The sequence below is a fragment of the Microcebus murinus genome, chromosome 12 (assembly GCF_040939455.1).
Source record: "Microcebus murinus isolate Inina chromosome 12, M.murinus_Inina_mat1.0, whole genome shotgun sequence".
NCBI lineage: Eukaryota > Metazoa > Chordata > Mammalia > Primates > Cheirogaleidae > Microcebus > Microcebus murinus.
The window spans coordinates 86,514,357-86,541,116 of record NC_134115.1 but is presented as its reverse complement, the minus strand read 5'-3'; the positions used below and the strand labels follow the sequence as shown (position 1 = coordinate 86,541,116).

At 56.7% G+C, this 26,760-nt stretch overlaps 1 protein-coding gene across 4 annotated transcripts in view; it reads left to right on the top strand.

The window, feature by feature from the left end:
• SH2D3C (SH2 domain containing 3C) overlaps positions 1-25,291 on the top strand; it is a 30,042-nt gene extending 4,751 nt beyond the window's left edge. For all 4 annotated transcript variants that reach the window (XM_076009058.1, XM_076009057.1, XM_076009056.1 and 1 more), the window contains 10 exons: positions 7,382-7,421; positions 14,526-14,654; positions 15,880-16,334; positions 17,965-18,089; positions 19,609-20,144; positions 21,148-21,263; positions 21,791-21,962; positions 22,755-22,866; positions 23,250-23,456; positions 24,675-25,291. In XM_076009058.1, coding sequence (XP_075865173.1) covers positions 7,382-7,421; positions 14,526-14,654; positions 15,880-16,334; positions 17,965-18,089; positions 19,609-20,144; positions 21,148-21,263; positions 21,791-21,962; positions 22,755-22,866; positions 23,250-23,456; positions 24,675-24,850 — 2,068 coding nt within the window. In that variant the 3' untranslated portion in view covers positions 24,851-25,291. The remainder of the gene's footprint in view (positions 1-7,381; positions 7,422-14,525; positions 14,655-15,879; positions 16,335-17,964; positions 18,090-19,608; positions 20,145-21,147; positions 21,264-21,790; positions 21,963-22,754; positions 22,867-23,249; positions 23,457-24,674) is intronic.
• Positions 25,292-26,760: the final 1,469 nt, after the last annotated feature.

Below are 26,760 nucleotides of genomic sequence, written 5' to 3'. Positions count from 1 at the left end.
ATTGCCAGTGAGGAAGATGGGGCCCTGTTCCTGAGTGTCCTGAAGGGGTTGTCCCAGTGGCTGCTCAGGGAGCAGCCTAAGCTGGGAGACAGTGTCCTTCTCCCACCCCCTGGGAGGCAGGGTGCACCTGGAGCAGGAGGAAGGAAGGGGAAGAGGTGAGGCTGCAGAAGTTTCCTGGTGGCCTGTTCCTTGCTGAGATCATGGGGATGAAGAGGAAGGAGGGAGGAGGAGCCTTTAGCTCCCAAAAAGGAGAGCACCAGCCTAGCCCCCCCCACTCCCCAGGGACCTTTAGCCTTCTGCAGGGAAACAGCAGGTCCTGGAGGGCCCCGGCACCCTCCAGCCACAGTCCTTGCTGCAGAGAGGGAAGCAGGGGCCTGGAGGGGGAAGGAAGGCCCCCAACACTCTCTACACCCACCATCCAGTGTAATTGTCAGGTCAGGGTCCCACTAGGATGGTCACCAGCTAACAACTGGCAAGCACAAATGGGTGTCATCTACTACATGGGCCCTGTGAAGTGGGAGCCTCTCTTTGCTCCATTTTGCCAGCTAGGGGACTGAGGCTTAGAGAGTGGCAAGGACTCTCATGGCATGACAGAGAGAGTGGATGTTGGAGCCTAGACTTGATACCCAGCCTGGCCAACTCCCAAGCCCCAGCTCTTAACCACTAGGTCACTTTTTACCTCCTGCAAGTGACAATCTCAAAGCTTTTTCTACCATTATTTTAAGACTTCCCATAGACCCCTGGAAAGGAGGTAATAGGAGCCCATTTTGTAGATGAAGACATTGAGATTTTGTGAGGCTAATAACTTGCTCAAGATCACACAGTTAGTTGAGTCAGGATTTCATTTATTCTCATACTTACTGAGGTGCAGTTATGCCCCAGACACTGTTCTAGGCTCTGGGAGACAGCAGTGAGCACAGCAGACAAAACCCTGCCCTTGTGGAGCCCCCATTCCACTACAGGGGAGACAGATGACAAACAAGATAAATGAGTTATATGATCAGATAGAAGAGAAAAGATCAATTGAGAAAATTTAAAATCAATGTGGGGAATTGGTCTTGGGGGAAGTGGCCAGTGGTGGCAATTTAGGAAGGTTAGCCAGGAGCAACGTCTCAGTGAGCAAGTGATGTTCGAACAAAAGAGACGAAGGAACAAAGTCTCTTGCTGTCTGGGAAAGAGTGTGCCAGGGCAAGGGAACAGCATGTCAAAGGCCCTGAGATGGGAACATCCTTGGCTTGTTTGGGGAACCACAGAGACCAGGGCGGCCAGAGCAGAGTGAGGTGGGGAGGGCAGGGAGGAAGGGCAGCGAGGCAGGGAAATAGGTGCCAATGAGGCAGGGCCTGGAAAGCCCCAGCAAGGACCTGGCTTCGGGCAAGCCGGGAGTCACTGCCGGCCTTGAGTACGGGAGGCCCCGCTCTGACTTCTGTCTCCCTTTAGGAGACTCTGAGTGCAGTTCTGCTTTAGTGCCTTGCCCAAGTGTCCTTTGCCTCCACTGAGAGACCCAGACCCCCCACACCCCCACTCCCAAGGGGCCATTTGGAAGGAAACTGAGACTTGGGCAAGGTGGCACCCTCTAGAGACACCCTGTGTCATCCCTGCCCCAGCCCTGGTGCCAGGCGCTGAGAATGAGCCAGGATATCCCCTCCCCCGCATTTCCTTTTGGAATGTTGATTCTGGTCCAAGAATTCCCAACTCTCCCCAGAGTCCCACGACCCTCTCGGCCCTGCAGAGTGACGTCAGCTGCCGGGCATCTGGTAGCGATTACCCACCGGGGGAGGGTCGTGGTGGGCCCAGCCCGTGCAGCCTCCTCAGGCTCTGGGCGGCTGGTCCTTGTCTTCTGAAGGGGCCCAGCTGCTCCTGGCTCTCATTTCCTGTGAGGACTTTCTCACAGTCCCCAAGACCCCTGGACGCCTTGGGCTGTGGGAACTGGGCTGGCTTGGGAGAGAGGGGCTGTCTCCCCCACCCCTAGCTGGAGCCACATCCCCTCACCCCAGCCCCAGGGGACCCTGTTGCTGGCTGGGGGACCTGTGTGCGGTGAGGGCGGGGATGGGAGGGGTCAGATGCACCAGCAGCTCAGTGCCCCCCCACTGTGTGACCTTGAGAAAGTCCCTTCTCCTCTCTGAGCCTCAGTTTCCCCATCAGTAAACTGGGGACAAAGACAGCACCTGCTTCATAGAGTCACCGTGAGGACAGGATGAGATGTGGCAGATAGAACTTTTATTCTGGGCTCGGCCCATGGAAGTGCCAGTGAACAGGAGCTGCTCATGCTGTAGAAGAGGAAACCGAGCCAGTGAGAGGGACTTGCCTGGGGTCACATAGCCTCCCTGCAATGGCCCTCTCAAGCACCCCCGAGGGTCCTTCTCTCTGTCCACTCCACCCCACTTCCCTTTCCCGATGTTGGTCTGGGCTCCTGGTCTGGCTGAGATGTCATTCTTCTTGACCGTCTCTGCCCAGCTTCTCCCCATGTCCACCCAGCAGCGGCTCCCGGCTGCCAGGGTGCGGAACAGAGCAGAGAATTTGACATCAGGCCACCCGGTCCTAGTCTGAGCAGCTGTGTGCCCAGCGCCAAGTTAAAAGCTTCAGTTTTCTCCCTGGTAAAATGGGGCTTCCAGATCACAGACGTGCTGTGAGCACTCAGCAAATCAATGGCTTCCCTTTCCCCCAGCAGGTTTTGAGTCTCAGCAGCTCTGGGGGCGCAGATCCTCAGCTCTGCCCTGGGGGAGCCGCCCTTCTGCCCTCTGCCCACAGGGCAGCTGCCCTGTCTTGAGCCCCTGCTGGGAAGCTCGGCCCAGTCAGGAAAGACTGAGGGCCCAGTCAGGAAAGACTGAGGGCTCGGGACAGTGGGGAAGGGGCGGGGTGTGTCTGGGACAATGGTGGCCCATCTGGGTGGGACAGACAAGGCAGGAGATAAAGCCAAGACCCTCTCTGGCAGGGAATCCCACAGGCCCGTGGCTGGGTGACCCGGGAGGGACAGGGCTTTCCACCCGGCTCTCTCTGCACGGGGTTTTTCAGGGCTAAGGAGCACAGAGCAGGCGGGGCTGCTGCTTCTCTGCCGTGAGTGAGTGAGTGAGTGAGTGAGTGAGTGAGTGAGTGAGTGAGTGGAGATCAGGGTGAAGGAAAGAAAGAAACTTCAGCCCCCTGGGGGCAGGATTGGAAATCTCCATGGGTGGAGGCTGGGACGGCAAGGGGAGCCCCACGTGGGCTAGGGCACCTTGCACCCTTCCTTCTCAATGACCCTCATGGCCCCTCTGGGCAGATAGCTGTGAGATGCCCACTTCACACGGGTCATGAATTTCAGAGGGAGGAAGGCAGGGAGTGAGAGAAGTGGATGGCAGAGGTTGGGGAAGTCTCCACTCGAGGCCATGTGACCAGGCCCCGAGGCCCAAGGGATCAAACTGAGGGACAGAGAGAGGGTGAACAGGCCCCCCCCAAGAGGGCAAGGCCACCTGTCATGAAAGAGGGCCGGGTGGAGCAGGGCAGGGCGGCAGCCTCGCCCCACCCCTTCCCCTGCAGGCTCCCTGGGGGAAGCCCACCCTTCCTTCTGCCCCACGGTGGAGGCCCTGAAGGCGAAGCTCAGATCTAATACATGCATTGGGGAAAAAAAGGATAATGGGCTTTAATTACTGTTCATTAATCCAATTAATTAAGCTAATGTATGCAAGAAGTGGTATCAGTTATCAGAACAAATCAGTTAATACAGGCAATTAAAGTGGTTGGTTATTTAAATAATTAATGTCACTGATTAATGGGACTGATTTAGCTCAGTTGTCACTATTATTTATTAATTGATTTCAGCACTAATATTACAAGAGGAGTATCTTTAAAGTCCATAAAATAAGGAATAAATAAATTAATTAGTGGAGCTGAGTTTTACAAATGGATATTTTGATTCCTGGATTTGGTCATTACAACAGGAGAGTGTTCTAGAAATCGCCAAGCCAACTGAGATCTGAAAGCTGAGTAGGAATTACCCTGGCCAAAAGGGAGAGAGGATGTTCCAGGCAGAGGGAACATCATGTGCAAAGGCCCTGAGGCTCTAGGAGGTGGAGCTCTTTGGAGGAAGTTGGAGGAGGCCAGAGTGCAAGGGGAGGGATGAGAGTCTGGGTCTTGGAGGGCCAAGCCAGGAGGACTGGGCTTTGTGCTCAGGGACTCAGGGGGCTGTTGTGACATTCATTCATTCAAAAAAATTTTATTGGGTTCCTGGCTCTGTTCCAGGCAGAGACATAAATCCCAACCCTTGTAGGGCTGATGTTCTAGCGAAGTCAGACAAAGCGCTGTGGGGAGGATTAAACAGGAAGGGAGGTGGGCGTGTTGGGAAGGTCACACTTTGAGCTGGGTGGCTAGGGAAGGCCTCTCTGAGAAGGGGGCGTCCTGGTGAAGACCTGAGGAAGGGTGGGGAGGGAACCCAGGGGATATCTGGAGGAAAAGTGTTCCAGGCCGAGGGAACAGAAAGTGCAAAGACCCTGAGGTGGTTGGGGTGAGCTCAGCAAGACGCTCAGCTGGGCTGGAGCAGTGTGACAAGGACAGCCTGGTTGGACGTGGTGTTGGGGAGTAGTGAGGAGCCTCCTTGGCTCTTGGAGTGAAATTGGGGCCACGCCAGTGGGCGGAGCAGAAGAAATCTGTGATCTGGTTTTCATTTTAACAGGACTGCCGTGGCTGCTGTGTGGGGCAGTGGCAGGTTGCAGGACATGAGAATGGAGGCAGGGAGGCCAGCAGTGAGGTGGTGGCAATAGTCCAGGCGGGTAACGGCAGCTATCATAAGTGGGCGCGGTCACATTGTGTCCTGGGCGTCCCGGAGTGCAGGCTGAGGCGATGGGGTGGAGGTGTGGCCCCGGGCCCTTAGCGTCTGGGGCCTGAGCCTCTGCCCTGGGCACTCCCATTGGCTCTGGCTGCTCTGCCCAGGCCTGACCCTTTGTGCAGGCACCCTGTCCCCAAGGCTCTGCCTCTGCCCCAGAGCCCGAGGGGAAGTGGACAGGAAGCAGGAGGAAGCACTGGGTCAATCCCAGTGTCCTGGCCAATCTGTTCCCAGAAGTGGGAGGATTTCCGGGCCTGAATGGCCGGAAACACCGGGATGAGACACCTCACCCGGGAAGAGCGGGTGGCGGTGGGCAGGGGAGGGTCCCTACGCCGCCTCACTCACACTGCTGCTGGACAGAGAGAACCCAGTGGCTTTGGAAGCCTGCTGTTGGTGGGCTGCAGCCTGAGGGACTATGCTGAGACGCTAGGAAGGGCCAGGGGAAGGTTCGCAATGAGGAACCTGCTCGTCCTAGAGTGGAGGAGCCCTAGAACGTCAGAACACAGAGAGCTGCCAGACACCTTCTCAGTGAGGAGCCTTTGCCTTCAGGAGCTAGGAGGAAACTCACGCTTTTATTTTTCAGCTTTTTAAAAAAATATGTTAGTTTCCTGTATTTGGGGAGACACTTCCCCAACGTCCGGCCTCCCTTCCCCATTTTGCAGATGGGAAGACTGAGGCCTTTCCCAGCCAGAGAACGTAGACCCCGCCTAGCAAAATTAATAATAATGACAGTGGTTAACATTGGTTGTTTACTACCCGTGCATGCCTTTGAGCAGTATTTATGGAGCTCCTACTGTGTGCCAGGTGCTGTGATGGGCACTGAGGGGTTCAAGGGAGAAAAAGACCGAAGCCAACACCCTCTTGGGAGCATCAGATAATTAGCAGTCAACAGATAAATGTAAAATGGGTATTTCAGGCAGGAATTGGAAAAATTGAAGAAAATAAAGCAGTTGGGGACAGAGAGTGAAGGACGATGGGCTGTTCTAGGTGGGGTGGTCAGGGAAGGCTTCTCTGAGGAGGTGACATTAAGCAGGCCCTGAATGAAGTGGGGGGAGGGGTACACCTCTGGAAGATCTGGGAGAAGAGCATTCCAGGCAGAGGGAACAGCAAGAGCAAAGGCGTGGCAGGAAGAGTTGGCAGGGAGGCCAATGTGTCTGGGACAGAATGGGTGAGAGAGACACGCTGGTGGGGTGACAGGGTGGCCATCGGGCACCACCGGGCACACAAGACCTTACAGGATAGGGACTGTATGACCCGGTTTAGGCCTGTTTATCTGGCATAATAATGATATTTTCTTTACTCCAACAAGGGAAGAAAAGTTCTGGTTTGGATGACAAGTCACATGGCCACGGAGAGGAGTTTAGATTCTGTTCTTTAAGAGACGGGAGCCACTGGACGGTTGGGGTGGTGTGTGTGCCACGACCTGCTTAGCTTGTCACCTTGGGCACCGTCTGGCAGCAGGGTGGGAGCTGACCGTGGGTGACGGTCGACACAGGGAGCCCGTGGGAAGGCCACTGTGCACTCCGCGGGAGACACGAGGCCGCCTGGCCGGGGCAGGGTGGGCCACGGAGAGCAGTGGCCAGGGCGGACTCTGGACGCAGAGCAGCAGGATTTCCTGATGAACTGGGTGTGGGTGTGAGCAGGAGTAGAGGCACAGATGGCCGCCAGGGTTTTGGCCCAATCGGCAGGAAGGATGGAGCTGACCTCAGCCGAGGGGGGGAAGGCGCGCAGGGGGCAGGGGCAGAGGCAGGGGCACGGGGCAGGGGCAGGGGGGATAGGCAGTTCCACTTTGGGTGTGACAAGTTCAAGATGCCTTCAGACTTCCCGGGGGAGGTGTCCAGGAGGCAGGAGGGTTTCTGAGCCTGGTGTCGGGGAAGAAGCGTGGAAGCAGGACCAGGCGGCCTCAGAGGAGGGAAGGCGTGTGAGGTCGTGAGCCGGGGGAAGTGGCTCACGGTGGCCTCTGAGAGGAAGGACGATATTTGTTCAACACCCCGGAAAAACAGACACCTCCAGCCTCTGGGCTCCGTCCTGGCGACGTGAAGGCAGAGGGGATGAATTCTGTAGCCCGCTCCCGCCAGCAGGGGCTCCGCGGAGCAACCAGAGCGGTCACCACGCTGTGCGGGGACGCTGTGCGGGACTGAGTGCAGAGCCCCAGCCTGGCAGCTCCAGTGTGCACAGTCAGGGAGGGTGGGTGGGGATTGGGGTGGGAGGAGGTGGGGGTGTCAGGGAGAAGGAGAAGAGAACCAGGAAGGCATGGTGTCCGGAGTGATTCCGGAAGCAGGCCCCATGTTAAGCATGTAACTTTCATTACTCCCCGAGTCCTCCAAACACGTTGAGGGGGCAGAGGCCATGAGTATCCTTGATTCATAGGTAGGACACCAGGCTCAGAGAGGTGAAGGAACTTGCCCAGGGCTGCACAGCTGGAGAGTGGAGGAGTACCCAGGCCGGCAGAGCACCCCCTTCTGCCTTCAGGATGAGCCCTCTGGGGCCTCGAAGGCCGGGTGCTGGCCCCACGCACATGGGCAGAGACTGGCAGCCAGGGAGCCAAGCAGGCTGGGGACATTCACTTCTTTTCTCTCTTCCTAGGACCACTGGAGAGCAGGAGGCTGGCGGGGACTATGTGAAGGTAGGAGGGGCTGGGCCGTGGGTTGGTCAGGGCACACTGGAGGGTCAGAGCCCTTGCTCAAGCCTTGCTAGGAGCCAGTCCTCACTGTCTGTTCCCAGGAGGAGGCTCTCAGAGTCAAGGCAGCGCTTGGGACCTGGGTTCGCTCTAGCATCTTCTTCCATCGCCTACCATCATTCTCTCCTGGCCCCAAACTCGGGACACCCCAATATGTTTTGTTACCACCAGACCCCGCTCTCCCACCAGCTGGACAGGACCTCAAGGGGGTCTCCATGCAAAGCCTACAGTGCTCCAGTCCCACCTGGTCTGTGAGCACCTACTACGTGCTGGTGCTGGGAGGTGGGAGCCGGAAAGGATGACTAGGTTCTCCGTCACAGATGACGGGCACAGCTCCCATTTAACAGCAGCTTCATGTGTCCTGGGCACTGGGAATGTTGAAAATGCAGTTTTGAAATAACAATGATAATAATAACTACTAAGTAACATTCTGAGTGCCTACTGTGTGCAGACCTGTGCTGGCGGAGGCCATTGACAGCCTCCCTCACCACCGGGCAGGGAGGGCCGCCTGTGCCCATTGGCAGATGGGAAACTTGGGGCCCAGAGAAGTGCAGTGACTTGTGCACATCACACAGCTATTATGGGGAACAGCTGGGATTGCATCCCACGTTGGATGCCAAGACTACGGCAAAGCCTTTGGCTTTCTGCCACCAGGAGCTGCCACCCTGAGCCAGGCCCCTGAGCACACAGCAGAGTGCAAAGAGCACCAGGCCTTGCTTTCAAAGGGCTCCCAGTCTTGGGGACATAGGAGAATCAGACAATGATTTCAGCTTGTGGTTTGCAATCCATCAGGTCCAAAATTTATCCCTAGATCTGCCACTTACTAGCCACTGGTGCTGGGTGTGTGCATCAGTGTTTGCCTGTGTGAAATGAGGGTCCCAGGGGTGCTTCCAGCCCAGCGCTGCTCTGGGCTCAGTGAGCCCACGACTGGGGAATCTTAGCCTGGAACAGGGCTGGCTGGCCTGGCTCCTAACCCAGGGACATTTCATCACCCTGAGATGCCACCTGTAAAGGACTGTGTAAGCGACTGGCAATGAGGCAGCCTAGGAAGTGCTGAGATCTGTCCCCACCTTCATCGGAAGGTGCTGATAAGAAGCTGTGGGAGGTCAAGAGGTGGGGGTGGCTTTCAACAGGGGAGTTGGAGTGGGTGAGATCAAGGAAGGCTTTCTGGAGGAGGAGGTATCGAAGCCAGGCCCTTGCAGTTGACCAGGAACATTCACTGACATCTCTCTCTGAATGAAAAGCCAGAAAGGAGACAAAGATAAGCAGAGATGGGTAGGGGGGTAGTCCTGGCAGAGGCAAGAGTGTGGGCAAGTCAGCAAGCTGAGTGAGCCCAGGAAGCACAGCCCAGGGCAGCAAGTCAGGTGGAAGTTCCAGAACCCTTACTCCATAGCAGGAGCAGGAGGAAGGCCATGGGGAGAACCAGCAACAAAGCCAGTGGGTGGACCATGTGGGGGCCATATTTCAGCACCCCACAAATCCCAGCTGCCTGGCAAGGTTCTGAGAACCCTGGGAAGATAGTTAGCTTTATGTTCTTCCTTTATTTTTAGGGGTTAAAAAATGGAGAGTTTTCTTTAACATTATAAAATAACTAGTACCTGCTCACTGGAGCTGGTTCAACAGTCTCCTAAAGGATAAAGTCAAAGGAATGTTAGTGTTATTTTCAAGATTCAGGTGAGGGTTGGAATCAATAGTTTCCCAAGTCCATTCCTACCTTGAGGTACTCATCAGCCTGGCAGGTGCCAGGCTTGGGGCCAAAGCACCCACCACCCTCCTGCCCTCTAGGAGTCAGCTTCTAGAACTCCAGAGTTCTCAGACCATGCTGTGAATCCTTTGATATCAGGGCAAGGATTCTTTTTTTTTTTTTTTTTTGGAGACACAGTCTCACTCTGTTGCCCGGGCTAGAGTGCTGTGGCATCAGCCTAGCTCACAGCAACCTCAAACTCCTGGGCTCAAGCGAGCCTCCTGCCTCAGCCTCCCAAGTAGCTGGGGCTACAGGCATGCGCCACCATGCCCAGCTAATTTTTCTATATATTTTTATTATTTATTTATTTAATATATTTTTAAAATCTTTATTTACTTCTGGTTTTTTTCTTTGTTTACAATCCGTATGTTCAGAATAATTCACTGAATATGTATTTTTAGCTGTCCAGCTAATTTCTTTCTGTTTTTAGTAGAGATGGGGGTCTCACTCTTGCTGGTCTCGAACTCCAGAACTCGAATGATCCTCCTGCCTCGGGCTCCCAGAGTGCTAGAATTACAGGCATGAGCCACTGCACCTGGCCCAGGGCAAGGATTCTTGATTTTAAGACCATAACATTGCAGGCTTCATGCTCAGAGCTTCAGATGTATTTACAGAAAACAAATAACTGAGGCCCAGAGAGGTAAACTCACTGGCCTGAGGTCACACAGCCTGTCAGAAGGATTTGGACCCCAGGCCTGATTGTTGCAGAATCAGCTCTTGGCATTGAAGAGCCTATGATGCTAAGACAAAATGTCCAGATCTAAGACACTAAACTTGAAAATAGCATGCATTTATTGAGCACTTACTTTATGCCTGACAAGTTGCGTGAACCAGCACAGCCAATGCTCACAAGAGTTTTGTGAGATCAGCACGGGCATTAGCTGCATTTTCCAGATGCATTTTCCACGAGTAAATCCGGCATCCCAGAGGAGGGGCTGTTGGGAGTGGGGGCACCAACGGTTAGGGAAGAGGCCACGAGTTGAGCCCAGTTTGCCTCTCTAACCACTGAGCTTACTGGCTCTCTGCACCCCGGAGCCTGTGCGTCGCACACCCCGCGATTCCTAGCAGAGTCTCTGGTTGCAAATCAGAGATGAGAAATCCTGCGCTCCGGGAGATTTCCTGAGGCCACAAAGGATTCGGCCAAACACATACAGGGTTCTCCAGCTTTAGATACCATTTAACTCAAAGTCTCTGCCCGCTCCGGGTCAGGAAGGGGTGCGGCGAGTTGGGGAGGCAGGAGTCCCCCCTGGCCGGCCCGGGGGTCCCCACCCCATCCCATGACCCACCGTGAAGCTCCCGCCCAGCGGGTCCTCAGCTCCACGTCCCCGGCTCCAGGCAGCCCGAGCGCGCGGGACCACAGCGCGGGGGGCGAGGGGCTGGGAGCGGGGGGCGGGCGGAGGCAGGAACAATGGCCCCCTCCCCTCCCCTGGCCGGTGGAGGGTGGGGTCTCCCCGCCCCGCCTCCCCGCTCCTCCCCCGACAAGGCGATGAGGTAATCGCGCCGCCGAGAGGCACGCGCAGCCGGTGCCCAGCCCGGTCGGTCCCCGCGCCCCTGCCCCGCGGCCGCCGCCCCCCGCACCGCCCCGGCCGGCCGCACCATGACGGAGCGCTGCAGCCTGTGGAGCGCCCTGTCGGCCGCCGCCTGCTGCTTCTACCGCGGCTCCTTCGTGCAGGTGCAGGTGAGGGGGCGGCTCGGCCCGCCAGGCGCGCGGGGCTGGGACCCCCGGGCGCTCCGCCCGGCCCGAGCGCCGGGAGCCGCAGGCGAGCGGCGGGGCCAGGGGCGGGCCGGGCCGGGCCGGCGGACTGAGGAGGGGGCGGGGTCGCCCGGCCTCACCTCTGGGTGCCGGCGCTCCGCGGGGCGAGGGTCCGGCGGCTACTCCTGGGACTCCGGGCTGCGGGGATGCCGGTCCGCTCCTGCCTCCGCCGCAGCAGGGAGCCGCGCCGGGGCATGGGCACGGGGCGAGGGGGTCCCCGGCGCCCTGCCGCTCCTCCGGCCAGCACTCTGGCCCTTGCGGCTGACCCGGGCACCCTGGCTCCCCATTGTACCGGGGCGCTGAGTGAGGTGCAGGAAGCTGGCGGAATGCTGCGGGTGCCAGGGTTGGGGACAGAGCGCCCGCCACCCTCCTGCCCTCTAGGTGGGCTAGGGCATGCCCGGGGCGCGGGTCTCTCTAGCCCAGCTGGCCGGCAGCGCAGGACGGCGACGTGGCGGCGAAAGAGTTAAACGGAAAGGGGTGGAGGGGAGGACCCGGACCCGCCTCTCTGCGGAGCATCTTCTGGGGTTGGCATTGCCTGGGGTTGGACACCGAGGGGAGCTGGAGGGGGTTGCTGGGCGCGGGCTGGTGGGAAGGGGTTAAGACCCTGGCCGGGGGTCTCCGCGCTGCTGCCTCCCAAGTCCCCTGGGAGACGCCGGGCGCGTCACCTCTGCGCTGCCCGGGCTCACACACGCTCGCAGCCCGCCTGAATGACTGCCCGCCGGCGGAGCGCAGCATCCCGCACCGGCCAATCAGGCGCGCGCAGGCCGGGAGGCGGTGAGATCATCTCTGGCCAATGGCGGGGCGCCGAGCGCAGGGATGCTGCATTCGCACCCCAGCCCCCCCAACTCCTGGGAGCTGGGGACCCCCAGGCTGAGGGTGAGGAGGAGGGCACAGGATCCTAGGGGTCCTCACCCTCGGGTGTGTGGGAGGACCAAGTTGGTCCCCTCAGACTGTCTCTGACCATTGATTAGGGCTGGGAAATAGGGGCCAGTCTCCTGTTGGGGATGAGGCTACCCAGGACCAGAGAGGGGAAGAGACTTGTTCAAGGTCACACAGCGGCAGTCTTGGGGCCAGGCTCTTTAGTGCGTGGCCTCCTCCCCTTCTTGCCCCAGGTCCCTCTGGCTCCCTCCATGGATTTGGGGGTCACTCAATTGCACACTTTTTGTCAAGGAGTAGGAAGTCAGAGGGCTGGGTCCTGGCTCCCTTTTCCCTGAGTCCCCCTCTTCCCCCAGGGTTTGGTGTGGTACGAGGGGCGGTCTAGGCTGGGGTGAGCTCTGCAGAGTGAGAGGGAGAGCAGCCGGGACCCGTGGAGAAGGGCAGGTGCCTGAGAAGGCCCAAATCTCAGCCCAGCCGGGCCTCTTCGGCCCTTTGGGGTGTCGGTTCTACCCTGAGCAGAGGTTGTGTGGAATCCCCATGCCCAGGCCCCACCTTTCCCCTGACACCTGCCCAAACCACCCTCCCACCATCTGTCCCCAGAGCCCTGCAGGCTCCTTAAAGCTGACATTTTCATGGACCTACTGCCAAGCCGCTCTGCCCCAGCCTTGCCCACTCAGAGTGTCCCATTGTCCTCCCAGGATCTCGGCCTGGAGTCCCGCTGGCCCATCTGCCCCCTTGCCCACCCCAGTCAGTGGCCATCTTCACACCCTCTCTCTCCCCAGGCCCCGCCCTGCCCCGCCACCGTCTACAAATCACTAGGCTGCTCTCCGAAAGGACAGCAAACCTGCCCCAAACACAAAGCCTTCGGTGGCTCTGCTGTCATCTCTGGGCAAAGCCCAGCTCCCCAAGGCAGCCTGGCAGACCTGCCACGCGTGCTCTTGCCCTCACAGCCCCTTTGAAGCCTCTCCCCATGTCCTCGCCACCCCGCCCTCGGCTCTGCCCGCAGGGCCCCGCCTCTGCAGCTCTCTCCCCACAGCTCTTCCCTGCCCGGAGGCTTTGCTCCGCACGTCCAGTCCTTCAGGCCTCAGTGGAAACTGTGCCTTTTCAGGGAAGTTCTGCCTGACTTTGTCCCCTGACTGGCGGGGGCAGGGGGTGTCCCTGCCCATCTCTGAACATTCAGAAAACCTGGAATTGATGGTCGTTGTCTGCATGGGCTCCCAGGGCCACTGTCCTGCTCACCTCGGGACCCTCAGCCCCGGCACAAGACCACAGTGGGGCTTAGCTAATATTTAATGAATGGAGTCAGAGATTCTAGATGTCTCTGAAGCTGGGAATCACAGTGTCGTGGAGCAGTATAGATTGGGGTAAACCAAGGCAGATGCGGGAGTAGAGGGGTGGAGAACAGAGCTGCAGGGGTAGGAGATGAGACCTGTGGAAGCTCTGAGGTGGCAGGGAGTGGGCTAGGGGACCCTTGGACTCTGGGGAGCAGGGGTCCTGGGGAGAGACTCATGTGGGATGAGGCCGGGCCCTTTAATGCCCACCCCCGGTCTGTTATGCCTTCCGGCCAGCACTGGGGTCTGTCTTGGAGCAGCCGTCTCTGGGGCCTGGAGCCGGGGGAAGGGAGAGGAAGGACAGTCTCTCGTCCTTGTCCTCGCAGTGGCGAGGATGCCTGCGTGCTAGTTGCTGTGCTCTGGGGCGCTATCTCCTTTCAACCTCACAAGGAGGTGAGGCAGGTTCTGCCATCATACCCATTTCACTGAAGGAGAAGTTGAGGCCCAGAAAACTCACACCGCACAGCCAGGATTGAGCTGGGCTCTGTCGTAGGGGTGCACCTGACATTGGGGGCTCCCCTACCCCTTTCTCTAGGGCCCCTGGGATTGGTCAGCCTCCAACCTCAGCCACAGTAGCAGGAGACCAGGAATCGTCCCTTTGGGCAGGTGGAAGGTGACCGTGAGCTTCCCTGCTGGGCTGTGGTTTCCCTATCTGGCAAGGATTGCTCGGGTTTGCAAGGAGACTTGCAGTGGAGATGTCTGTGTGGGGGCCTCTGTGTCGCTGTCTGTGGTGCCTTCCCCCCTTCCACTGTCCAGTTCACCACGCAACATGTGTCCTTGTGCCTCAGCTCTGTGGTTTTGCTCATGCCTTTGCCTTCCTTACCTCCAAGATTCATCTGCAGAAATCCTCCGTCCCCCACCTTCAAGATCAGTTTAGTGTCCCTGGTGCATAATGAGTGTTTTCCTATTGCCATCTCCTCCAGGAAGGCTTCCCGGAGCCCCACACCTCGCCCAGACTTAATCCCCTGCCTTCTAAAAGCCACCAGCCCCTTTGCCGCTGTCCAGTACTGTGGTGCTGACCGCAGTCTGCTCGGAAGCTTATGTTGCTGTTGCCTCTCCTCAGCCTAGGGGCGTGCTCGAGGACATGGCTTGGTTTATGTGTCACCACCTCTACCCCTGGCACATAGCACAGGGCCCAGAATGCAGTAGGCATTATTTAGTGGAATTATATAAAATTTCCTTACTCCTGCTGGGACAGGGACCCCTAGGTAAGGACCTTTCTGGCACCTGTGCCTCAGTGTTCCTAGAGTCCCAGGATACAAGTTCACGTGGGGTTGGGTGAGGTTGGGAGGGAAGGAGGAAGGAGACTTCGAGTCGGATGCCAACCCTTGCTGTCTCCCACCCAGTTCTCCAAGGAGAAGTACATCCTGGACTCATCACCAGAGAAACTGCACAAGGAGTTAGAGGAGGAGCTCAAACTCAGCAGCACAGACCTCCGCAGCCATGCCTGGTACCATGGTCGCATCCCCCGAGAGGTGAGTGGGCCCTGAGCTGGGACCTCAACCCTGGACCCTTCCACCCGCCACCTCAGCCAGCCCCAGCCCTGGCCCCAGCTACCAGGGAGGCTCTGAACTACTGCTTGGCAGGTTCAATCAGAGTGGACTGGAATGAGGTCTAGCTCTGCCATTTGTTTACTGTGCGACCTTGAACAAGATGCTTCACCTCTCTGAGCCTCAGTTGCCTAATCTGTAAAATGGAGGCTAATAATAATACCTACTTCAAAGGGTTGTCGGGAAAATTAAATGAAATAATGCAGATAAAGTACTTAACATAATGGCTGACACCAGTGAGCTCAATGAATGTTGGTCTTTGTTGTTATTATTATCAGTGTTATTGTTACTGGTCTATGCATCCGTCTCTTGTGTGTTTGATTAGTGAGTGTCAATCTTTGGGTTACTCACTTTTGGCAAAGTTGAGTTTTGGGGCCGAGGTGACTTTACAAGCCACATACTTGGGCCGATAGATCACCTGTCTCTTCTTTCATTCGCACTATAAATCTTTGCCAAGCAATCTTTGTCGGGACATGTGCTGGGCACCAAGGATGCAGAGATGGAAGAGGAGGTAGCTTCCCTCGAGGGCTTGTGGCCTGCGGGAGGGTGGTGGCTGACGGGCAAGTAGACAGAGCCTAGTGGGAGAAGTGCAAGAATGGAACGCCCAGCAGGAATATGGGCGAGCCCTGAGGAAGGGGCACTGAGGAGGGAAGCCTTTGTGAGATGAATAGGAGTTCACCAGGTGGGCAGGACAGGAAGGGTGTTCCAGGCAGGAAAGCAGCTGGAGCATGCGAAGGCTCAGAGACACGCCAGAGCGCTGGGTAGTGGGAGGAATGGGGACTGGGCATTGGCTCTGCCCGACAGGAACCCCGAGAAGGGGTGAGTCTGAAACCGGGGTCTCAGATCGCAGCAGCCCCTGCTCCTCTGGACCCTGGGGCTCTGCGACTTCCCTTTTCCAGGATACGTTCTTCCGTTCCGAGACCTCTGTGTCCCAGACACAGGGCCTCTGGCTGAGGTGTCCCCTCAACCTTGGCCGTTGCGTCCCTGCTCTCGAGCTTCAGATGTCAGGTGTCTCTGTTCACTGGGTCCTCTCTAGGCCTGATCTTGGTGCCCCCCGATCCCAGGTTGCTGTGTCCCCCAGACCCTGCGTCTGGCCCTCTCCAGCCTAAGCTTGCTTCCTGCGGGTCTAACCTAACCGTGCCTCCTGCAGGTCTCGGAGACCTTGGTACAGCGCAACGGCGACTTCCTCATCCGGGACTCGCTCACCAGCCTGGGCGACTACGTGCTCACGTGCCGCTGGCGCAACCAGGCCTTGCACTTCAAGATCAACAAGGTGGTGGTGAAGGCAGGGGAGAGCTACACCCACATCCAGTACCTGTTCGAGCAGGAGAGCTTCGACCATGTGCCCGCCCTCGTGCGCTACCACGTGGGCAGCCGCAAGGCTGTGTCGGAGCAGAGTGGCGCCATCATCTACTGCCCCGTCAACCGCACCTTCCCGCTGCGCTACCTCGAGGCCAGCTACGGCCTGGGCCAGGGCAGTGGCAAGGCCGCCAGCCCCGCCAGCCCCTCGGGCCCCAAGGGCAGCCACATGAAGCGGCGCAGTGTCACCATGACGGACGGGCTCACTGCGGACAAAGTCACCCGCAGTGACGGCTGCCCCACCAGGTCAGCCAGGCCCTCACTTGTTACATGGGGGTGTTAGTAACAAGGGTGTGGTGAGAAAGGGGAGGCCCAGCCACACTGACCTGGGGTGGAATGACTCTCCTGGAGCCTCCTTGTGCAGGGAGGAACAGGAGGATGGTCAGGCGGTACTGTGTGGGTGTCTGACACACAGGGTTTGCCGGGAGGCAGACCTAGGTTGCAGTCCCAGTTCTGTCACTTGCTGGCTGTGTGCCCTAGACCCTGTCCCTCCTCCTCTCCATGTTCCTACCCATAAGGGCTCTCACTCTGGCAGTGCTCTCTGGCCCAGGGGGAGCTCTGAATGCTGCCCTGAACCAGGGAGGGGCCTGGTCCAGCCCCTCCTCACCCCGCCCAGCTAGGCCAAGGCCCGCATCAGAGCACAGGGCCTTGCAGCATGGAAACCACAGCACAGCAGCGTCTTAATGACACCTGGTTGATTCCAGGCTGGGTAGGGCCAGGCCCCAGATCCCAGGAAAAGCCACAGCAGCTGATGGTTCCTGAGGTCCTGCTATGCTCTGTGCCCAGTCCCATCAGTTCCCACATCCCCCTGGAGGGTGGGGCCTGCTCAGACCCCCACTTTATAGATGAGTGCATAGGCTTAGAGAGGGGAAGCTGCCTGCTGGAGAGTGGTAGGATCAAGACTCAAACCCAGATCTGTGGACTCCAAAGTCTGTGCTGCTAATTTCTGGCTGTTTGCGAAGAGATCTGCCGTCCTGTGCCACAGCACTCGGATGGGCCCTCATGGCCTCATCTCCCTGGGCCTGGGTTGAGTGCTGCTAGCCAAGGAATTGATGGATGGACTTACCCTGTGGGCAGCAGCTACTTGGCCTGTGGTTTGGAACCAGTGAATATAATGGTGCCAGGATCCACAGGCAGTGTGTGCCTGAGACGTCCTGAGCATGGTCTGGGAACAGCGAGGAGGCACCGGGACAGCAGGCCTAGCTCCCTGAAGATCCCCACTCTTCCTGCTGGCCCCCCTCTCCTCAGACAGTTCTCCAAGTTGGGGAAAAGGTTCCCAAGGAGGGGGACAGTTGTGCAGGTTGTGGACTGCACAAAGGCTTCTGGCCTAGGGCCAGTGGGGAGCTAAAATCAATCCTGGCCTCTGCTTATCAAGCTGAGGGCACTAGTGAGGGGCTGTGTCTGCCCGGAGAGTGGGTGCAATTGGCTAATTGATGCAAAAGCACCTTGTGGGGTAGCGGAGTTCTGACATGTACCCCATTCCTGTCCTCCTGGGGACAGGAGAGAGACAGAGGGGCCTGAGAAGCCTTGGCTCAGCTGGGTGCCCCCAAGCCCCCTTTCCCTGGGCTGGTCCACGCTGTGTGGAAGGGGAATGCTGGGTGGAGACGGAGAAGGCAGAGCAGTGTGGAATGTGACTGGAAACCAGGCAGGCGGCAGCGGCGTGTGCCGGCTGGGAGCCTCGGGCCAGGGTTCCCAGCTCTGCTCCCCACTCGCTGTGCCACTCCAGCCCAGCCCTTCCTCCTCCGGGCTTCAGTCTTCATGCCTGCCAATGGAGAGGCTTTTCTGCCTCTGAAGTTCACGGGGCAGATGTGGGGGTCCCAGAGGCGGCTGTGGCCCTGCCCTCGGGCTCCTGCCCATGAAGGTGTCTGCTCCACAGCACGTCGCTGCCCCACCCTCGGGACTCCATCCGCAGCTGCGCCCTCAGCATGGACCAGATCCCAGACCTGCACTCGCCCATGTCGCCCATCTCCGAGAGCCCCAGCTCCCCTGCCTATAGCACCGGTATGGCCAGCCACACGGGGAGGGCAGGTGGGGGGACCTGTCGTGGCGACTTCCAAGGCTGATGGGTGGCTATGTGTGCTCCTGCCTTCCTTCTGAGGCACAGCCTTTCCTGAGAGCAGTGCCTGCGAGAATTCACACTGAAAACCTGCTAGCAGAACTAGCGACGTACACACACGCGTTAAACCCATGTTCACTCAACACAACTCATTGAGCCCCTAGCAGGTGCGGGGCACGTGCACGGAGTGGGTTCCCAGCGTGTTTTCCAGAAGCGAGGAAGCCTGCTGGAGACGCAGTGTGTTGGGACCAGGGTCAGATGCTGTGAAGGACACTCGTGTGACAACACAGCCCCCACTGGTCAAGCTCCCACCTGTGGTGGGGTGCCGTGCTGGGCCCTGCACTGGCTGGGCCTCAGGTGACCTAGTGTAGCCCTGGTTCCAAACGGCTGGCTCAAACCAGACTAGTTACACCTTGCTCTTTGGTTTTCTTAATAGACTTTATTTTTTAGAGCAGGTAAAGGTTCACAGCAAACTTGAGAGGAAAGTACAGAGCACGTTCTTTCTCATAAATACAAAGAAAGTTTCTCTCATAGAAAAATGCCAGGAGTTCATTTCTGGAAAAAAAAAATATTTTCAACAGTCAGAATCGTCCATGTGGCAGACGAAGTGTCCATAGGGGGTGGGGCAGGAACCTCTGTCTGGGAAACACTTTCCCCATTGAAGAGTTGCTGTCTGTGTGGGTTGTTACAAATCCTTCCCTAAGTAGAGCTGCCACCTTTGTCATAGCTACAAACTTGCCTTCCAAACAACACCCCTGAGTGTAAAAGTTAAAACTACTTGCAGGAAATGATTTATAGGACAGTTTTGGAGCCAGGCATAGTAAAGCAGCCCAGACGCCAGGGCTTAAATCCCAGCCCTATCGTTTGCTGGCTGGGTGACCTTGGGCAAGTCGGTTTACCCCTCTGAGCCTCAGTGTTTTCATCTGTAGAATGAAGACCATAAACATACTTCACAGGATGTTGAGAGGGTTAAATGAACTTTTGCACAAAGAAGGATCTTGCAAGCGCTAAGGATCAATAATTATCACCTCTGATTTGGGGTGATGGTTTTACTGCTGTGACTAGTACATGTCCAGCACGTCCAGCCCGGGCACACAGGGTGTACCCACTAAGTCATTAGTACTAATTCGTGGAGAAATGATTCTGTGTGACACAGTGAACTCCAGCAAGTGCTTAGCTTCCCTGGATCACGAAAACCTCCTCCAAGTATTTAATAGTTCAGTGGTGGCCCGAGGCCACGGCAGCCTCAGGGTAGGGCTGTACAAACTCCTGGGGCCCAGGAGTTTCAGAGCATCACCACGGGCTGGTCAGTTTGCCAGAGTCTTCCAGGCCTGGCCTCCATCCACGCAGGGAAGTGGAGATGTCACCCCTGTCGGGAGGAGGGAGGCTGTCTTTGTGGGTGGCTGGGGAAACCTCACTTTGGTGCAAGCTGCGGTAATGAGTCCTTTCTCTCCACCTCTGCAGTAACCCGTGTCCACGCCACCCCTGCAGCCCCCTCTGCCACAGCACTGCCTGCCTCCCCGGTCACCCGTCGCTCCAGTGAGCCCCAGCTGTGTCCCGGAAGTGCCCCAAAGCCCCCTGCGGAGTTGGACAAGGGCCCTCATGCAAGCCCCTCCCACACCCTCTGCAAGGCCTCCCCGTCACCATCGCTAAGCAGCTACAGCGACCCAGACTCTGGCCACTACTGCCAGCTCCAGCCTCCCGTCCGTGGCAGCCGAGAGTGGGCAGCGGCTGAGGCCTCCAGCCGGCAGGCCAGGAGCTATGGGGAGAAGCTAAAGGAACTGTCAGAAAATGGGGCCCCCGAGGGGGACTGGGGTAAGACCTTCACAGTCCCCATTGTGGAAGCCACCTCTTCCTTCAACCCGGCCACCTTCCAGTCACTACTGATCCCCAAGGATAACCGGCCACTGGAGGTGGGTCTTCTGCGCAAGGTCAAGGAGCTGCTGACGGAGGTGGATGCCCGGACGCTGGCCCGGCATGTCACCAAGGTTGACTGCCTGGTAGGTGCTGGGTGCATGCTGGGGGGGGGGGGCGCACCTCTGTCCTCTGCCTTTGGGACAAGGGTCAAGGTGGTGAGAGGCTGGCTGCCAGTCCCCAAGTATAGTGAGTGGGCCTGGATTCTGGCTTCACAGCTGTCCTTTACCTGCTCTGACTCCGGGGTGGTCATTTTGCCTGAGTTTTGCCTTCATTTTCATTTTGCCTTCATTTTCTCCTTTTAAAAGGAGAAAAACAAGATATTTAAAGGAAATTCTCGTTTCCTTTAATTGTCAGTTTGGCACTAGAACTGGGCAGACCTGAAGCATGGTGTCTGGCTCCCCAAGGCACTGGAGGGCACTTCCTGAGTGTCCCACAGTGAGCCTGGTGAAAGTCAGCAGCCGGACCAAAGAGTAGAAAAGGCCCAACTCCTCACGCCCCCTAGTGGACAAAAAAGCAAAAAAATATTACCTGGCCCTTACATTGTCAATGCGTGGGCCTTTGCTTTGTATGCGTCTTTGACCATCAGGGGACCTCAGTTGGCTCTGTGGCTCAGTTTCTCCCTTTGCAGTTTGGGAGGAACTGATTACTTGGTTACACTGGTCTCAGAACTCAGGAAGCAAGAAAAGAGACGAGGCAGAGAGGTTGCTCCATGAAGGGTACTGAGCGAGAAGGGAGGAACCTGGGTTCTAGGCCCTCTATGTGACCTTGGGCAAGTCCATTCCCTCCCTGAGCCTCAGATTTTCCCTCTGGAATACGGGTGTCCTCGTCCTTGAACTTAACTGAATATTTAACATGCCAGACACCTCTGGGCATTTCCCCATTTATCCCCGCCATTTCTCAGATGGAGAAACCGAGGCTCACTCAGGGAGGTGGAATCGCTTGCTCCGTGTCAGAGGGTTAGCGGTGGAGCTGGGATTCAAACCCGCCTCCCAGCCAGGTTACTCCCTTAGATAAAGCCCTCTGACTCCCAGATGGTTTGGGCCAGCCCTGGCAGGAAATTAATCAGCCCTCTGGGCATCTTTGCAGGTTGCTAGGATACTGGGCGTTACCAAGGAGATGCAGACCCTAATGGGAGTCCGCTGGGGCATGGAGCTGCTAACCCTCCCCCACGGCCGGCAGCTGCGACTAGACCTGCTGGAAAGGTAAGGGGCACACCGGCGCAGGGGGGCTTCCGGGGAACCCGGCTGCCTCCCGCCCCTCGCCGTGGCCGGTGGGCCAATCAGTCTCTCAGCCCGGCTCCCAGGGCTGCTGGCCACGCCTCCTGTCCCACGGACCAATCGCAACCTCTCGATGATAGTCGCGCTAAGCAATCTTGGCTTCCCCGTGTCTGAGTGTATCTCCGCGTTCGCCTGCCTGTTTCATCCCCTTGACCAATCATCCCTTGTCCCTCAGCCGCGGCCCCGCCCGCCAGCTCGTTCATTCTTAAAACTGCTCGGCGGGTGATTCCACTGATCAATCGCAAGCCCCGCCCTGCGCCCTGGCCCCGCCCCCGGCTCGTACTGACCAATCAGGAGCCCGTGGCCTTGCTTTCTGTCTCTCGGGCCGCGCCCCGAGATCTCACTGACTCTTGGGAAGCTCCCGCTGTGGCTCCGCCCTCCGCCCCTCCCGCGGGCCCCCCGCCCCGACGCAGCCCTCGGCCCCGCCCGCCCTGACCCCGCCGCTCCGACAGGTTCCACACCATGTCCATCATGCTGGCCGTGGACATCCTGGGCTGCACGGGCTCCGCCGAGGAGCGGGCCGCGCTGCTGCACAAGACGATCCAGCTGGCGGCCGAGCTGCGGGGGACGATGGGCAACATGTTCAGCTTCGCCGCGGTCATGGGTGCCCTGGACATGGCCCAGGTACTAGGGGGCCCGCGCAGAGCCCGGCCGCTAGGCGGTACGGAAGAGCCCTGGGGTGCGTTCCTCTGGGCTGGCCGAGCATCACGGAGGAAGAGCTTTGAGTGTTTCTAGGCAGCGTTGGTGAGAGTAACTGGGAGAACTGAGTTCTCCAAGTGCTGACCAACATCAAGTTCTTCCCCTTCTCTGGGCCTCAGTTTCCCCACTTGTAAAATGAAGGAGCATTATGTGAGTTTAGAGAATAAGAAAAAAATGGCTGTCGTTTAGTGAGCACTTAGTGTGCTAGGTGCTACATTAAGTACCAGCACTAGTTTCTCAAAACAATCTCATGAGGTAGGTGCCTTTATTGTCCCCATTTTACAAATGGAGCAGTTGAGACAGGGCAGTCCTTGCCTAAGGTCACGCGATCAGAGGGTGAAAGAATTAGGACTTGAACCAGGTCTGGCTGACGTCTGAGCTGAGCCTCACTGCCTCTCTGACGCCTAATAAATAGGGACGACAGAGTCCCAGAGGCAGTGCCAGGGTTCAGCTCCCAGCTCTGCCTCTTATGTTCAGAACAACCTCTGGCAGGTCATTCCTCTCTCTGAGCCTTAGTCCCCTCATCTATAAAATGGGTTGTTGTGAGGGCTTCACGGGAGACATGAAAGGCAGTCAGCATTGTCCCTGGTACATGACTGGTGGCCATAATAGTGATTATTATCCCACATCTGGCTGTCCACCCAGCGGGGTGGCCTGTGGCCAGCAGCCCCTGTAGGCCCCTTCCCTGGCTGTCCTCTCACAGTCTGGTCTCCCCAGATTTCCCGGCTGGAGCAGACATGGGTGACGCTGCGACAGCGACACACAGAGGGTGCCATCCTGTATGAGAAGAAGCTCAAGCCTTTTCTCAAGAGCCTCAATGAGGGAAAAGGTACCTCCCCTGCCTTGCTGTGTGACTTTGGATGGGTTCCTGCCATCTCTGGGCCGGCAGAGACTCTCCCAGTGTGGATGAGATGCTGAGAGCTTGCTTGAGCTCTGTGCAGGCTGCTCCCCCACCTCAACCCCAGCCCAGTCTCCACACCGGGCGACTGTGTACGCTTGGCCAGGTCCAGGCTCAGCCCTCGGGGCTGGGCCAAGGCTTTTGCATTCAGCCGAGGGAATCCAAAAGGAAGGGTTTGTCCCAGGAGTCAGGAGCCCTCGGGCTGTCTCTGAGACCTCAGGCAGGCCCCTTTCCTCCGCACCTCAGCTGTGGGACTGCAGTGGACAGCGGGGTCCTCCAGGGTCTCTGAGCACCTGCTGTCCCCCTCCCTGCAGAAGGCCCCCCGCTGAGCAACACCACGTTTCCTCACGTGCTGCCGCTCATCACCCTGCTGGAGTGTGAGTCGGCCCCAGCAGAGGGCCCCGAGCCCTGGGGCAGCACGGAGCACGGTGTAGAGGTGGTGCTGGCCCACCTGGAGGCTGCCCGGACTGTGGCGCACCACGGAGGCCTGTACCACACCAACGCTGAGGTCAAGCTGCAGGGTGAGTGCCGGGTGGCATCCGGGGGTCTGGTGAGCTTGGGTCTCCCTCCACCTGACTCACCGTTCCCTCTTCTCCCTCCCTCTGTCCTACTTGTCCCCGACTCCTTTCTCTCATCTGTTTCATTCATTCACTCATTAGCTGAGCAAGCCATTGTTAGTGTCAGACGCCAGGTGGGGGTGGGGGGACACAGAGATGATTCAAAGAGCACCTTTGACACATAGGGTCTTAGCTTCAGTGAGCCTCAGTGTTCTCATCTGTGAAGTGGGCATCATGTAGGCTACTTTACAAGGCAGTCAGCCTAGGGGCCTGGAGCTGAGACAGACCTGCCCAGTCTTCATGGAGCTCAGTCTAGTCGAGAGGTAGACCTTCCTTTTGTGAAAGGAACAGAGAGAAAGTGGCTTCAGACAACCTCTCTTCTAATGTGTTTGGCATTATTTAAGTCATCATTGGATTGATTGTAAACAAATTGGAAATTAAAACTGAGTAAAATAATATTTTTAAAAAATTACCCTCAATTTCTCAGAGGTAAACACTGTGAACACATTCTGGTGTTTTTCCAGCCTTTTTCTTTTTCAGAAAGAAAAAATATATATATTTTTATATTTAATTATAAAATGTATATATTTCTTAGAAAAAAATCTAGAACTTACAGAAAAATACAAAAAAGAAAAGAAAAATCACCAAGATGTTAAAAAAATTAACATTAATATTTTATCTTCTAATCATTTAAAAACTATAGACTGCATAGCCAGGCATAGGGGCTCACACTTGTAATCCTAGCACTTTGGGAAGCCAAGGCCGGGAGGATTGCTCAAGCAAGAGTGAGACCCCATCTCTACAAAAAATAGTAAAAGTAGCCAGGCATGGTGGTGAGTGCCTGTAGTCACAGCTACTTGGGAGGCTGGGGCAGGAGGATTGCTTGAGCTCAGGAGTTTGAGGTTGCAGTGAGCTACGATGATGCCACTGCACTCTAGCTAGGGCAGCAGAGCAAGACCCTGTCTCAAAAAACAAACAAACAAAAAAAATTATAGGCTACAAATAGCAAGACAAAGGTGCTAAACTATGTGGTCGTGTTCATCAACAAACCTTGTTAGATCTCTGGCAGGGCTGGGGGAAGGTCCAACTGGGCAGGCCCCCAAAGGATGTTGGGGCTCTGGGTGGGAGCTCCAGCCTCCCAAGCTGGATGGTGGCCCCTGACCCTGTGCCCCTACACTGTAGGGTTCCAGGCCCGCCCGGAGCTCCTGGAGGTGTTCAGCACTGAGTTCCAGATGCGTCTCCTCTGGGGCAGCCAGGGCGCCAGCAGCAGCCAGGCCCGGCGCTATGAAAAGTTTGACAAGGTCCTCACTGCCCTGTCCCACAAACTGGAGCCTGCTGTCCGCTCCAGTGAGCTGTGACCTCCAAGGACCCATCCCTTCTGCAGCTGCGGACAGCATTGGGGGCAGAAGGGCACAGACCTTTCCCCAGAGCACCCCAGGGACACTGTGATCAGCCCGAGAATGTTCTGGGTTCAACTCCAGGATCTCCTTTGCACCTCCAGGGTCCTGCATGGACTCTGGGCCCCGTCCGACCACCACCACCACCACGGCTACACGTTCATCAAGTCTCCCTTGAGGAAGAACGGGAACCCCCTGTTCCTCCCACCAGCTTCTGCTGCTCCCCTTCCTGCAGGTTCCTTGTTTTTGAGCCATGGGAGGCTCCTCATGCCTCCTCACTCTCCATCTGTCCCTCACTGACACCAAGGCCTCCATCTTGCTGTAAATAAGCCCATCTGTTCTGTAAATAGATGTACAGAAGCCACACTCTTTCTTTCATATAATAAACTTTTATGACTCTTTCTTCTGTCTCTCAGGGGGGTCTTGTGGTGGAAGGAAGCATCTTTTCTCAGGTGAAAAGTGGTAAACTTCATTCAACAAATACTTCCTTATCCTGTAGTTCTAGCACTCTGGGAGGCTGAGGTGGGAGGATCACTTGAGCCCAGGAGTTTGAGGCTGCAGTGAGCTATGATGACATCACCATACTCCAGCCTGGGTGACAGAGCCTATCTCAAAAAACAAGACAAAACAAAAAACCACAAATACTTCTTTAGCACCTGGGACATTCCAGAGTGTGCCAGGAGCCAGGGTACAGCAAATACTAAAACCCACGAGGAGCTTGCAGACCACTGAGGGAGATGAATAGCCAATTCCAACCAAGTGGGAGGAATTCTGACCTGCCCTCACTCCTACCATACGCCCTGTCCCTGGAGGCCATAGCAAGGGTTCCCACAAACACATGACTAAAGATCTGAGCGTTTGGAGTGCAAGGGCTTTTTGAAATCTAAGATCCCAACTCCCCTCTGGAAAACTGAGACCTGGTGGGAGAAGGGATTTTTCCTGGGTCACAGCAGCAGAGTGGGGAAGGCAACAACCTACTGTCCTGACCCAGAATCCTTTACTTTTCTCTCCTCAATAGTGGGGAGAACTCTTTTCTTTTTAGGCCTTGAAATGTGGGCCCAGAAATCTTGGTGTGTGTGTGTGTGTGTGTGTGTGAGACAGAGAGAGAGACTGTGTGTAGGGGCAGGGTGGGGCAGGGACTCTTTGTGGTAGGCCACGAAGGCAGTTGTTCTGGTTCCCTTACTGCTGGAGGCCTGGGGAGCCTGTTCACTGAATCTGAAACGTCTGGAATCCTTTTGCTTTCTGAATTCTCTGACCAAGAGAGGCTGATCTGATAGCTTCTAACTTAGCACGTTAGATCTTCGGCAGTAGCCGGACTTGGGTTCAGTTCTACTCTTTACAAGCTGGGTGACCTTAGATAAGAGGCTGAACCTCTTGGACCCTAAATTCCTCCTCAATAAAATGGGAACAATAACAGAACCTATCTCCTAGGATTGATGGTGAGCACCTAGCACATAGCTGTCACTAGGTAAAGGACAGCCATGTTTTGTGCAACATGGATTGTCAATAGTCATTTATTGGTTAGTTTCTGAGCCAAAATACTTTGTGTGCCTGTATCTCATTCAAATACCACCATTTCTCTGTGTGGCAGGTGCTATTATCATAAGGCACTCAACACTAATGGCACATAGTAAGTGCTCACAAAAAGCTATTAGTGAAGGCGCTTTTGTCTTGTAAAAGAAAAAAAGAGCATGGAGAGGCACTTTGCAGGGTGTAAGGTTCCGCACAAGTTTGTGCTGTTATCGTTACCTCGTCCTTTGTGGTCACATCCTTTATTTATTCTTTCTGAGCTGCTGTGATGGTCCCCTAGTTACCGTGGCCATGGAAACACGGCCGCCGTCCCGGATTGGACCGTTCGCGGGCTCCCTCTG